The 13,395-nt window shown below is 39.4% G+C and overlaps 1 protein-coding gene across 4 annotated transcripts in view; it reads right to left on the bottom strand.

The window, feature by feature from the left end:
- Window positions 1-13,395, bottom strand: part of LOC143958930 (ras GTPase-activating protein 4-like) — a 238,831-nt gene that overhangs the window by 136,544 nt on the left and 88,892 nt on the right. For 3 of the 4 annotated variants that reach the window (XR_013270146.1, XM_077467919.1, XM_077467917.1), the window contains exon 3: window positions 12,982-13,095. Coding sequence is in view for 3 of the 4 variants with exons in the window: in XM_077467919.1 (XP_077324045.1) it covers window positions 12,982-13,095 (114 nt within the window). In the remaining variant the exon portion in view is untranslated. The remainder of the gene's footprint in view (window positions 1-12,981; window positions 13,096-13,395) is intronic. The other variant, XM_077467918.1, reaches the window with a different exon arrangement.

The raw sequence follows: 13,395 nt of genomic DNA, 5'->3' as shown, positions 1-13,395 counted from the left end.
ACTCTGTCTGCATAATGACTCCTCCATCAGAGCTGTGGCTGTTCTTCCCAACATCCAGATACAGGATCTCATATGTGGCAGACACTAAAGCTAGCATGACTATGCTGCAAAAGCCCTTATAATTAAAATATTATGAGCCCGAGTTGGGTGGTGGGACAATACAGAAATGTTTTCCATCATTGGCACCACCACAGTTGGGAAAATTCCACTGGTGCTGGAACTGGGCTGCAACGTCCTGCCATTGCTGTGGGTGTGAAGGAAACTATAGATTAAAAAAATAAAATAAAAATGATTACTTCTGCACATAGCATTACAAGCAGATTTGAAACAGACATGGTTAGCCAACATAAGGAGAGACCTTAAATATGTATTTAAAGACAAAAGGGTAAGGTCGACTTATCCGATTCATCTCCCCCTCTGGTGGCACATTATCAAAATGTTCTGGTGGGGGGAGGAAATGGGTAGATGTTTTGGACAGGTAACCTTCTCCACTTCCATGAGAGCTGTTTGTATAAATAATCTGGGATACTTTAGCCAGCCCCTCCTTACCTACATTATTGGCAGCCCAGGGGAGGTAAGAAGTGTCATAATCTAAAACTATGGATACACACTGTCAAAATTGGAGCACATTTTGACATTTCATTACATATCAATATAATAGGAGACAAAAACTGTCTATGTTACAGTTTGTAGGTAATCGGGCAGGCCCTTGCACTACAAGGTTGGGTGAATTTCTACAGAAATATGACCACAAAAGAGGGCTAGTGTTTATGGGTTTGCCAAAGGCAGCATATAGAGTATTTGTATCTGTTGACTTAGCATTTTGGGGGGAGGGGTTACAAATGAGTTTGGGCCCAAAAAAATTACCTCTTGCACTCTGCCTGAATTGGAGCAAAACAATAACATTTGGACACATTTTAGGGGGTGTTTAGGGTAAGCATAAAAATGTAGCTGACAAAATACATTGTTAAGTTACTAGGCTATGTGTGTATGGGCCCAGGATAGCATGCTGGGGAGGTTAGTGAAGGAAACGATGCATGTAGGCCAAAAAAGGAGCAAGAAAAGCCTACAGCATGCATGAGAATAAAGAGAACATATTTCAATAATGTTAATTATGGAATCAAGAAATTAATAAATACATTAACAAACATTAAATACATAGAATGTGATGTTAAAGGCAAAAACTTACCTGAATATAGTCCTTCTGCAGGACTTGAATAATGGCTGAGCAAGGGTCTGGAATAATGTGTCCCAGAGCCTGCGGGGGAGATCCCAGTGGTAAACTTGAGGTCCTGGAGACTTCTCCCCATCACCAAGTATAGCAAGGTGGCTATGAGCCTTTACTCAGGAGTGATGGCAAGCCGCATTCATGTATCCTGCTTCTTAATATAGGGCAGGGGTAGGGAACCTCCGCTCTCCAGCTGTTTTGAAACTACAAATCCCATCATGCCTCTGCCTCTAGGAGTCATACCTGTGATTGTTAGGGTCTTGCAATATCTCATGGGACTTGCAGTTTCAAAACAGCTGGAGAGCCGAGGTTCTCTACCCCAATATAGGGGGTCACCAATGCCAAGAGATGGTAAAAGCAGGGGTATGTCATCTGGAGATAAGAAAAGAAAATCATCTGGATTATTCTCCTGAAGCTCCCGCAGAAAAAAGGCATATGAAATAATTGGTCACGATTAAGCAACCAATTTTTTGTCCAAGAAATCTTCCTCCTCCCGTTCCTGGACTGGACTTGGGTCAAACCAATAACTCCAAGCCCAACAATAACACGTTCTCTCCTCCGATTCCGCAACATGACTGGTTGACGAATGGCCATCAGAAACGAACTGTGAAAAGCACGAACTGGAAAGCGTGAATCAACACTCACAAAACTTCTACTAACACAAAATTAGCAGAAGGAAACCAAAGCGTGGCACATGACAATTGAACTTCCTCTTTATCGGCTCGTAGTACGTCTAGTATGTCACTACATTTGTGTTTGTTGGCCGACAATTGTGTACCGTTTGTATGCAAGACACGTTCACGACACATGCCCTTCGGACAAAAGTCTGATGCTTTGTCTGCGGAAAATCCGATCGTGTGTACAAGGCTTAAGAGCCAGTGCTTTGAATCATGGAATGTCATGAACCTTTGGGATCTTTTGAACCAGTCTTCCTTAATCCTGCAACATGTGATTCACTGGGGCCCACAGATGGCAGTGTTTAAAAGATTAAGGCCTCATGCACCCTGGTTGTTATTATAACGTTATAAAAATGCCAGTAGCTTTGCGATGAGTTTTTCAACGTTTTTCAGTGTTTTTGCAATAGCGTTTTTTTTGTGTTTCAGTGTTTTTTAGCGTTACCGTTTTTTTTTAATGGGATCAAAAATGTTAAAAATCTGCGTTTTTTAACATTAGAGCATTTTTACAACTGAAAAACTCTTCTCAGAACCCACTAGTTTTGGGTTTTTTTTTACAGCCAAATAATGCCCCAGCCAAAAACAGTTGATAACAGCCTACATGTGCATGGACACATAGGATAATATGCTGGAGAGTTTATTGACTGTAGAAAAAAAGCCAAAAACAGCAGCTATAAAAACATCCAAAAACATCCGGTGTGCATGAGGCCTAACAGAGAGGGCAGAGTAAAAATGTAAAGATTAAAGTTCAGGGGTGTTTTCCAAATAGCATCACAAGTGGATGTGATGTCCCGCTCCGAGTATCCTGCATTAGGTGGGGTTCTGTGCTGGCTCATTTAGCGGCAGCAATGGACTTATTAGACTCACCCTGGATTTCTCCTGAATCTACCTCTATTTTGACCATGATAAGTAAAGGCATGCACACCAATTTTGTGCACCAATTACATTCCTATAACTTATTTGGAATTACCTAAAAATAAATCAGGAAAGAAATATTGGTTTTGGAAAAAAGAATAAGTGACATGGTGGATGTGATCTAAAGGTTTAAAACAATATAGTCAGGTCCATAAATATTGGGACATCAACACAATTCTAATCTTTTTAGCTCTATACACTACCACAATGGATTTGAAATGAAAGAAACAAGATGTTTAACTGCCAAACTGTTGATTTGGGAACACCTAATGTTTTTGCCATCTCTTTGGATCTCATATTGAGAGTTGATAGCAACAGATTCCAAATGCGAATAGCATACTTGAAATGAACTCTGGACCTTTTATCTGCTCCTTGTAAATGGGATAATGAGGTAATAACACACACCTGGCCATGGAACAGCTGAGCAGCCAATTGTCCCATTACTTTTGGTCCATTAAAAAGTGGGAGGCACATATATAAACTGTTGTAATTCCTACACCGTTCACCTGATTTGGATGTAAATACCCTAAAATGAAAGCCGAATGTCTGCAGTTAAAGCACATCTTGTTTGTTTAATTTCAAATCCATTGTGGTATAGAGCCAAAAAGATTAGAATTGTGTCGACACCCAATATTTATGGACCTGATTGTTTGTATAATTGTAGGAATAAGGTATGGCAAACTTGAAGGATCACCAACGTCCACATTTATTGTATAAAACATCAAGAGTCATTACTATGAAACTTCCCAACTCTACAACTAAGTCCTAATGGGTGAAATATGTGTGTGTGTGTGTGTAGGGGGTCCTGGGGTAGGAACAATCACTCTAATGCCTGTGGATGTCTAATGCAATATAAGTGGATGTCAGTAACCCTTTTGGTGTACAGTGGTTCCTTATCCCTACATTGAGATTGAGTTTGAGAGTGTGGATGGCTCGTTTGCCTTTGGCACCCAGTGTTTGGCTGTAGGGAGGAATGGCCTGGAGCAAATCCCTACTTGTCTATATATGTATCATCTTAAGCAAAAGAAGAATGCTAATAATGATAAAGCAAAAAATACCGAAAACTGACTACGTCAGAATAACATTAGAATTGTCGGAGCTCCATAAAAAGCTGAAGTGGCAATATAAAGGAGTATATTGAGAAATGGTTTCTCTGTGTGTTTATGAGAGATGCATTTTCTTCTTTCATGTTTGCATTGGGAATGCTCATCATGTTTTGCAGGGAGCACGATGCCTTGAGAATATTACAATAAATGGTACAAAGATATCATTATATCCCGATTTCTCTGCTGAGGCATGAAGAAAAAGAGCTTAGTTCCAGGAAATTGAAAAATGTTTGCAGAAGCTGAAAGTGCTATATGCTATGTTCTGTCCTGAAGGACTGAGATTTATTGCTATAGGAGAAACCTATTTTTTGGATAACCAACTGATGCACTTGCATGGATTGAAAAGAAAGGAAAATATTACACCTGATGGTTCTTCAAGGTACTGGAATTTTATCTTTTTCTTTTGTGGGAATTGGGAGTAAAAGATGCAGGCATTGTGTTTCCTAGAGTGACTTAGTTCAGGATTTATTTTTTTCCTTCTTTTAAAACCAAGCTTGGACATATACACTGTCCGCAGGGAAAGATTCTATTTAAACATTACAATCTATGAATATTGCATATTCATGTAAATTGTGGTAGATATTTTTGTTTATTTTTCCCACCTAACCCTCGTCTTGAATTGTTCTCTTCTGTCCCCCTTTACAATGTAAAGTGCTGCGTAAACTGCGGCGCTATATAAATCCTGTATTATAATAAAAATATTGAAGCGATGAAAGCCATGAAAGTAGAGCAGGGATATGCAATTAGCTGACCTCCAGCTGTTGCAGAACTACAAGTCCCATGAGGCATAGCAAGACTCCAACAGCCGCAAGCTTGACACCCAGAGGCAGAGGCATGATGGGACTTGTACAGTAGTTTGGCAACAGCTGGAGGTTCACCAGTTGCACACCCCGGCAGTAGTTTAACTGGGTTACAATGCCTGAAATGGACAAATATCCTCCTCCTGGGATGTGGTCTCCAAGCTGTCATTCTACTTGTGGAAAGTTATTGCAGGAGCTTGTATTAACAGATATATTGTGCACAATCCTAGAGTGGTTCAGGCGCAAGATTTTTCAAGCTGGGTTTAGGGGATCCACCCTGTGTATCTGTTGATTAGTGCAAGTGTGGGAGAGGTGGATCTTCCAAAGGTGCTACTGGAAAGGAGGATCTTCTGTACTTTTTTTTTTCCAAATGATAAACAAAATCTAGAGATTAGTTAAATAAATAGAATAGATAATACTTCTTCTTTTACACCTGTTTGGGGTACATGTATACTGAATTGGCAAAATTGGAGGGATTTGCCCTCCGGAAACAACAGGGTATTTTAGAGTTCTATCACACTATATTGTACATAAAAAATTCACCGAAAATGCATGTGCCATAATGTGCATTTGCATGCAGTTATATATATATATATATATAGATAGCTAGAAAGTAAGGAAAATAGAAAATCATTGTTTTCTATGAATCCTTGCAGTGACCCACATTAATCAAATGGAGAAAAATAAGGGTCACTGCACAAGGTGTGAACAAGCACTTAAGGTTTGAACAATTGTATAGTAAAGGTTTCCTAAAATGAAAAGTTTCTATGGGTATTGAAACTTTTCATTCAATAGGTTTCCAGAAGAAGACAACACCTGTGATCTAAGATTCCAATAAAAAAGTATGTGGTGATGTCATATCATACAAAGGGTATTATTTCTTCTGTATGCAAGATTTTTATTCATAACTTCCTGATGAAATATCCCATAAAATGCAGAAATGTCTTGAGACATAGGAAATTTTGACAAGGATGAGTGGTCAGAAATATTATATTTTGATGGCTCCTGAAAGAGTAACTCAGGTATTTATTGTCCAACCATTCACTTTATAAAGCAGGCTTTTGGGATAATCCTAAAAGTACTAGCTATGGACAGGCCCTGGGCAATTTCATACATCTTATTTGGAGACATTGCTAAGTGGGTAAGCTATTGGAAAGATATTATTCATCATATTAATACTATTTTTAAAACAAATGTTAAATATATTCCGTATACTCTACATGCATTTTTTGGCACCTAGAAGTTCCAGAGGGTCAGATTGGTCTGAGATTGAGGCTAGGTAGAATATTGTTCCCTGCTAGAAAATTAATTACACAAAAGTAGGTTTTGCCACATACATTGACAGATACTGGAAAATGGTCAATTTGAATTTCAAATTAGAGCTATTGACCTTTTAGAATAGGGGAGATTTAAATAAATTTAAAAAGGTTTAGCTGGCATGGTGTCAGGAATCTGGAATGGTACTGAACTGATGAGAATATGAAAGATGCTATTTGTTGGTATGATTTTTCTTTTCGGACAAGATGGATGGGATGGAATAAAGTAGAATGTGTGTATTTAACGTGGCATTTTGCTTGGATTTTTGGATGTGGCTTGTTGTGAATTGTGATGTTTTTCTTTCTATTGTATTTGTTGTACAAAAAAATGTTTTCAATAAATAATATATGGACTAAAAAAAATAAAAAAAATAAAAAATAAAAAAGAAGACGGGCTGCGACCTGGTGTGTATGGCTTAAAATCAGAATGAATGTGCCAGCATAGATAGTAGATCCTTTCCTCTTCCCCTAGTTTCCCTTTCTCCATCCTTTACGTCTAGTTATCATTAATCTTATACATCTATCCCTATTTGTAAATGATCCAAACCCTTGTATATAAAGATCCAGTTACCCATGATCAAAATCGAAACACAACATACAGGGCACATTCTACACAAAACCTAAAACATTCAGGGTTCTTTTTTTTGTAGCTTTTTCTGTACAACACAAAGGGAATATGTGATAGAGCATATATGAAAAGACCTACCCAACATGGAGGCTTACTTCCTCTGTTTCTTCATAATGCAATCAAAATTAAGTTATAGAACAAATGTGGGACAAAGACAGACCTGGAAAACTTGGTTGTGTGGAACTACTGTGGTTCCATTTAGATATAAAATAAAAAAAAACTTGCCCCTTTAATTATACAGATTTTTGCATACCATTTATATACAGTATATCTATCTATCCATCCATCCATTTATATAGATAGGTAGATAGATAGATACATACACAGTTGTGATCATCAGTTTAGATACCCTGACAGAATTGATGATTTCTTTTCAGAGAATAGGAGTGATAACACAAAAACTTTTCTTTCACTCATTAGTGTTTGGCTGAAGTCATTTATTATGAATCAATTGTGTTTACTCTTTTTAAATCATAATGGTAACAGAAACTACCCAAATGACCCTGATCAAAAGTTTACATACCCCAGTTCTTAATACCGTGTTTTGCCCCCTTTAACATCAATGACAGCTTGAAGTCCATTATGGTATTTGTGGATACGGCTCTTTATCTTCTCAGATGGTAAAGCTGCCCATTCCTCTTGCCAAAAAGCCTCCAGTTCCTGTAAATTCTTGCTCTGTCTTGCATGAACTGCATGTCTGAGATCTCCCCAAAGTGGCTCAGTGATATTGAGCTCAGGAGACCGAGATGGCCACTCCAGAACCTTCACTTTATTCTGCTGTAGGCAATGACAGGTCGACTTGGCCTTGTGTTTTGGATCATTGTCATGTTGGAATGTCCAAGTACGTCCCATGCGCAGCTTCCTAACTGATGAATGCAAATGTTCCTCCAGTATTTTTGATAACATAATGCGTTCATCTTGCCATCAATTTTGGCCAAACAGCTAAATTTTGGTCTCATCACTCCAAATGACTTTGTACTAGAAGGTTTGAGGCTTGTTTCTGTGCTGTTTGGCATATTGTAAGCGGGATACTTTGTGGCATTTACATAGTAATGGCTTTCTTCTGGCGACTCGACCATTCAGCACATCTTTCTTCAAGTGCCTCCTTATTGTGCATCTTGAAACAGCCACACCACATGTTTTCATAGAGTCCTGTATTTCACCTGAAGTTATTTGTTATCCCAAACAATTTTCCTGGCAGTTGTGGCTGAAATTCGAGTTGGTCTACGTGACCGTGGTTTGGTTTCAACAGAACCCCTCATTTTCCACTTCTTGATTAAAGTTTGAACACTGCTGATTGGCATTCTCAATTCCTTGGATATCTTTTTATATACCCTTTCCTGTTTTATACAGTTTAAATACCTTTTCCCACAGATCCTTTGACAATTCTTATACTTTCCCCATCACTCAGAATCCAGAAATGTCAGTGCAGCACTGGATAAAAGATGCAGGGGTCTGTCAGGAGTCCAGAAACTCATTGACCTTTTAGGCTACTTTCACACTGGAGTGCTTTACAGGCACTACAACGGTAAAAATAGTGCCTGCATGGTGCCTGTAAAGAGCCTCTCCTGTCTCTCCAGTGTGAAAGCCCAAGTGCTTTCACACTGGAGCAGTGCACTTGCAGGATGATAAAAAAAAAAAAAGTCCTGCAAGCAGCATCTTTGCATCGCTGTAGGAGTGGTCTATACACTGCTCCTAAAGCTCCCCTGCCCATTGAAATCAATGGGGTAGTGCCGCCAAACCGCTGGCAAAGCGCTGCTTTTAACCCTTTTTTTAGTTAAAAGCACCCCGCTAACTGCTGAATAGCGCCACTAAAATGACGGTAAAGCGCAGCTATAAAAAGCGCCACTTTACTGCTGACGCCCGCCCGCCCCAGTGTGAAAGTAGCCTTATACACACACACTAATTACAAGCAAACAAATCTAAGGTGAGGATGGTTACCTTTAATAGCCATTCATACCTTTGTTTCAACTTGTGTGCATGTTATCAGGCCAAAATCACCAGGGTATGTAAACTTTTGATCAGGGTCATTTGGGTAGTTTCTGTTGCCATTATGATTTAAAAAGAGTAAACACAGTTAATTCATAATAAATGGCTTCTGCCAAACACTAACCATGAGTGAAAGAAAAGTTTTTGTGTTATCATTCATATTCTCTGAAAAATGGCCAAGAAATCATACATTCTGCCAGGGTATGTAAACTTATGAGCACAACTGCATATATATATATATATATATATATATATATATATATATATATATATACACACACACACACACACACACACACACACACATACATATTATGGTTCAGAAACAACAGTAGGTGGCAGGATGTGAGAAAGCTTGTCAGTTATCTGGTATATCAGGGTTTTTTTTTTATTCCATTTACTACACTATACCCGGTTTCCCCTGCAAAAATATTCCATACTTAATTCACTATTCAGCAGGAATGAAGGAGTGTGTGTTTTCTACATTGCGTTGTTTATCCATGGCTCATTATGAAGGTTCAAGCTCTTTTCATTTGCAAACGTGTTCTGTAGAAAGGGACAAATACTCTGTGGAATTCAAATAATTTGTAATCATCTTGGCTAAGACACTAATGAACCTCATTCCGCTCCTGGAGATTCTGATTTACTAATCAATTCATGCTTCCCAGAAAAGTTGTGTACTGCCTTCCGGAGTTCTGCATGGTAACAAATTTGTACTGAAGGCTTCCAAAAACAAATTTTCTTCAATATAATGTAATTATGTTGTTAAGATTTTCTTTGTATTTTCTTCTTTGTATTACATGCCTATAATGTATGTGCCTACATAAACCTTTCAAATAATTCCACAGCTTCCTGGGAGCCCTGAATCCTGGGGTGCTCTAATAGGCAGATACTGACTTGAGAAATCAAGAACAATCTTTGTTGCCTCCTGTGCCTTACTATTGGTCACTGAGACTATCCATTGTGTTTTTCTCATACAAGGCAAAGCAACAGGTCTGCTTTAATTTCCCACTTCTAAGCTGCACATACTCACATTTCCTTTGCTCCCCCGCTGCCAGTCAGTTATTCGTGCAAAGAAAGGAAGACCTGTGTAAGCTACAGGTTGCTCTAACTGCAGCTTACACTGGGCTGAGAACTCTCAGCATCCTCAGTTGACAGCACTGGACCAATCACCAGCACCGTCACAGAAAAAATCAAGGGGAGTAATGTTGGTCATAGACTAGTTCGAATCTCAGCTGGTACAGTAGGGACTGGCCAATATTCAAACCATGTATGGGCCGGCTGAATGTACCAAGTTGATTGATCAACTTGGGTACAACCAGCCTGCTGGATTTTAAACACGATCATCGTTAGTGGTTGGTCTTCCCTCAGCGGGGATGACCGCCCCCTGTCAACGCTGTCTGTGGTTGCAGGAAGTATAACAAAGGCTAAACCAAGGGATGGGGGAGCAAAGGAAAGGTATGTGCTTTGCTTTAACTAGCAATGATGAAGAAATCTGCAATGCACTAGTAAAGCCTTTTAAAGATTTGCCTAGAATTCCACTATATTTTCTACTACAGGGTTGTGACCTTATGGTCGCTGCTGAACACCTACAACATAATAAATTATGTTTTTAGGTAGGGATTCTTAATTTTACCTACATCAGTGCATTCTGTGCAAAATGATCCCTTTTCAATGATGCTATGCATACATTCAAATATTCAAATTGATTTTAAGTCCTGATAATGTGATCCTCTGTAAGAGATCTTCTGTTCCCACCTAAACAATAGTTAAAGGAGAAGTACAGCCAAAGCTTGCTTGGCTGTAGTTCTCCTATGAATCCCAGGAGTGCAGTTTTTTTCTGCACTCCTGTGAACCGTTTTCAGCAGAGAGTGGGCTGAAGTCGGCTCTCTGCTGATGTCACAGAGGTGGTCCAGGTTTTGGCGTCATCACGACCATAGAATCAGGATCCGCCAAGATCCCTGGACCAGTACCTGGCTCAGCCTCTCAACTCTCTGCTTGGGGAGCTGTGAGAGCCGAGTGATCGGTGGTGTTTGATTGGTCACTTCTCAGTGATCAGAGGACAGATGCAGTATCGGGCCGATGCTGCATCCAACCAGGTAATTATGAATCCAAAAAAACAAAGAAACCCATATATCTCTTTTAAACAGAACCTGTTATAAGAATGCTATAAGCAGATGGTGATGCATCTACCCTTTCTTACTACTATAAATACATGTCTAAGATTTTGCCATGCCCAGCTGTATTACTTACTGTCAGGAACACTTTATATAGGGACTTGACTCCAAAACACCACAGTCTCTCCCTCTGGCTCCACATCCAACTGCTGGCATGTCTCTCCCAGAGCTTCACACTGTGCTTCTCACGCATCGACCCCAGCATAGATCCCTCCTGAATGACTTGCCTGGACATGCTCCCAACTGTTCTCTTTCCTGCTCCTTTTCCAGGACACCTCTAAATGACTGTGTAATGAGATGCTCCCTCCCAGCTCCTGAGCTCCCAGCCTGAGGTACACCCGCCCACCGTGACCGACAAAGTTTTAGAGCTGGGCTATAAAATCTTCCGATAACATGATCCGATCGGACTTTGTCCGATCATTTGTAGAGAATTACGATCAGACAATGTGCCACGCATACTCAGATCAAATTCCTAGACCAAAGCTATTGGCTACTAGCCTGAATGTAGTCCCGTCGTAACTAAATTATGTCATCACGTTAGGAACGATCGGATTTTCCGACAACTTTATCCGACCGTGTGTATGCAACACCAGTTTCGGACAAAATCCGTCAGACAAAATCCGATGAATTTTGTTGTCGGAATGTCCGACCGTGTGTACAAGGGCTTACACTCCATCATTCAGTTCATCCACCTGACAACTCCTCCCACAGCAGGCTGACTATGGGTATATGTAGGAGGCCTGCCCCCTGCCAATCCTAGTTTGGGATTGGTCAGAGCTCCCGTATACAAACCATGCACTCCAGCTCTCTGCCCTGCCTCTTTTCCAGAACCTTCTGAAAACCAGAGGAGGCACCCAAGAGCTGAAGCACACTAAACCACTCCCGTTCCCCCATATCAAAACAAACAGGCCTAGCTCACAGCATAGGTCTGCCTAAATTTACCTGTACTGGCAGTATACACAAAAACCCACTACTCGAGTACCTACCTAAAGGTAGAGGGTGCTACACTAATTAATAGAAAATAAAAAAAATCTGTTTTTTTTTTTTACCACAGGTGCTCTTTAACCACTTTGCACGTTTAGGGCATAACTGTACATCCTTGGGTTGAAATGTATATACCAAGATTATGGCTGTAGCGGCAGCCATGATCCTGGTATCAGAATTTGTGGCTAGTGCAGGACTTTTTTGCAGAGGTGATCCAAGCGGCCCTACAACCGCCTGATCACCTGTACAAGGCAAGGCGATGTGATCGGTGAGCCTGGAATCATTGCCACCTGTTGGCTCAGCAGCTAGAAGAGAAAAGGCAAGTACATTCCTTCTCGCCCCTCCTCTATGATATCAGAAACTGGAAGCGATGAGGATTTAGTCAATTCCCACTTTAGTTTGTTGTTTACAAGCGGTTATCAGCTTTTAAAGCATCTGATAAAACAATCTTGGTTTGATCAGAAGCTTTGAGGGCAGAGGAAAGATCTGGGGTCTAAAAGACTCGAGTTCTCTCAGTAAAATGTACCCATGCTATCACTAGGAATGTTGTTCATTCCTTGTGATAGCAATAAAGTTGATCCAAAAATAAAATTTAAAGAGACAGTGTAAAAAATGTAAATAAAATGAATAACATTTAAATAAAATTAAAGTTTTCCATCCCTCTGTGCTCATGCACAAATTACAAATGCATACTTAGGTTCCAAACACATATATAAAAGGTGATCACACCACAAATGTGAGGTATCGTTGCAAACATCAGAGTGAGGGCATTAATTCTAGAGCTCCTGTGTAGCTCTAAACTGGTAACCTGAAAAGGAAGTTAAAACCTCACCTATGGATAATTTAATGTATCATAGTTTGTCGCCATTTCATGAACATGTGCAGTTTTAAAGAATAGCATGTTAGTTATCGATTTAGTGTAATCCTATTTTACATTTTACCAAAAATGTGGGTATATATTGTGTTTGTGTGCACTATTGTTTCCTGAAAATTTGCATTTTAAAATTAGCTGTAGGGCATATTAACCATATTTACATATAGAATTAAAATGTGTCTTTTTGCAATCAATAAAACATTTATGAAGCATCTAAAAAAACTGAATTCGGATTTTCTAATGTTCAACTTTGCATGAATATGCTACATATATAAAACAAAAATAATTACCTAAGCGCATCTTCATCCATGACATAAAAAGAGACGGAATGGAAGTTGGGTGGAAGGTGGACTTTGTATTCTTCTCCCCAGAATGGTGATAGAGTCTTCCACACTGTTGCTGTCCTATGCAAAGATCACAGTCATTGTTTATTCCTTTAGAACATTAAATTGAGCTAATAGAATAGGAGGAATAGCGTTATAGCTAGTTTTATAGACACTAACAAAGCAACTCTGAAATGGCCAACTGAAGAGTCGAAGTGTGAGAGCCTTTTTAGGCTAAATAATTGTAAGAGGATAGAAAAAAGAATTCAAATGTAAATACATCTGTAAGTTAAAAAATAACAAATTTACTACTAGTATCTTTTTTATTTTCCTATCAAAACAGAATATAGTAGTATGGTCTAACGCTAACTATGAGATGAC

The sequence above is a fragment of the Lithobates pipiens genome, unplaced genomic scaffold, assembly GCF_037356315.1.
Source record: "Lithobates pipiens isolate NorthernLeopardFrog02 unplaced genomic scaffold, aLitPip1_a1.2 Scaffold_65, whole genome shotgun sequence".
Lineage (NCBI taxonomy): Eukaryota > Metazoa > Chordata > Amphibia > Anura > Ranidae > Lithobates > Lithobates pipiens.
Note: the sequence above shows the minus strand (reverse complement) of the source record. Positions and strands in the feature narration are given on the sequence as shown.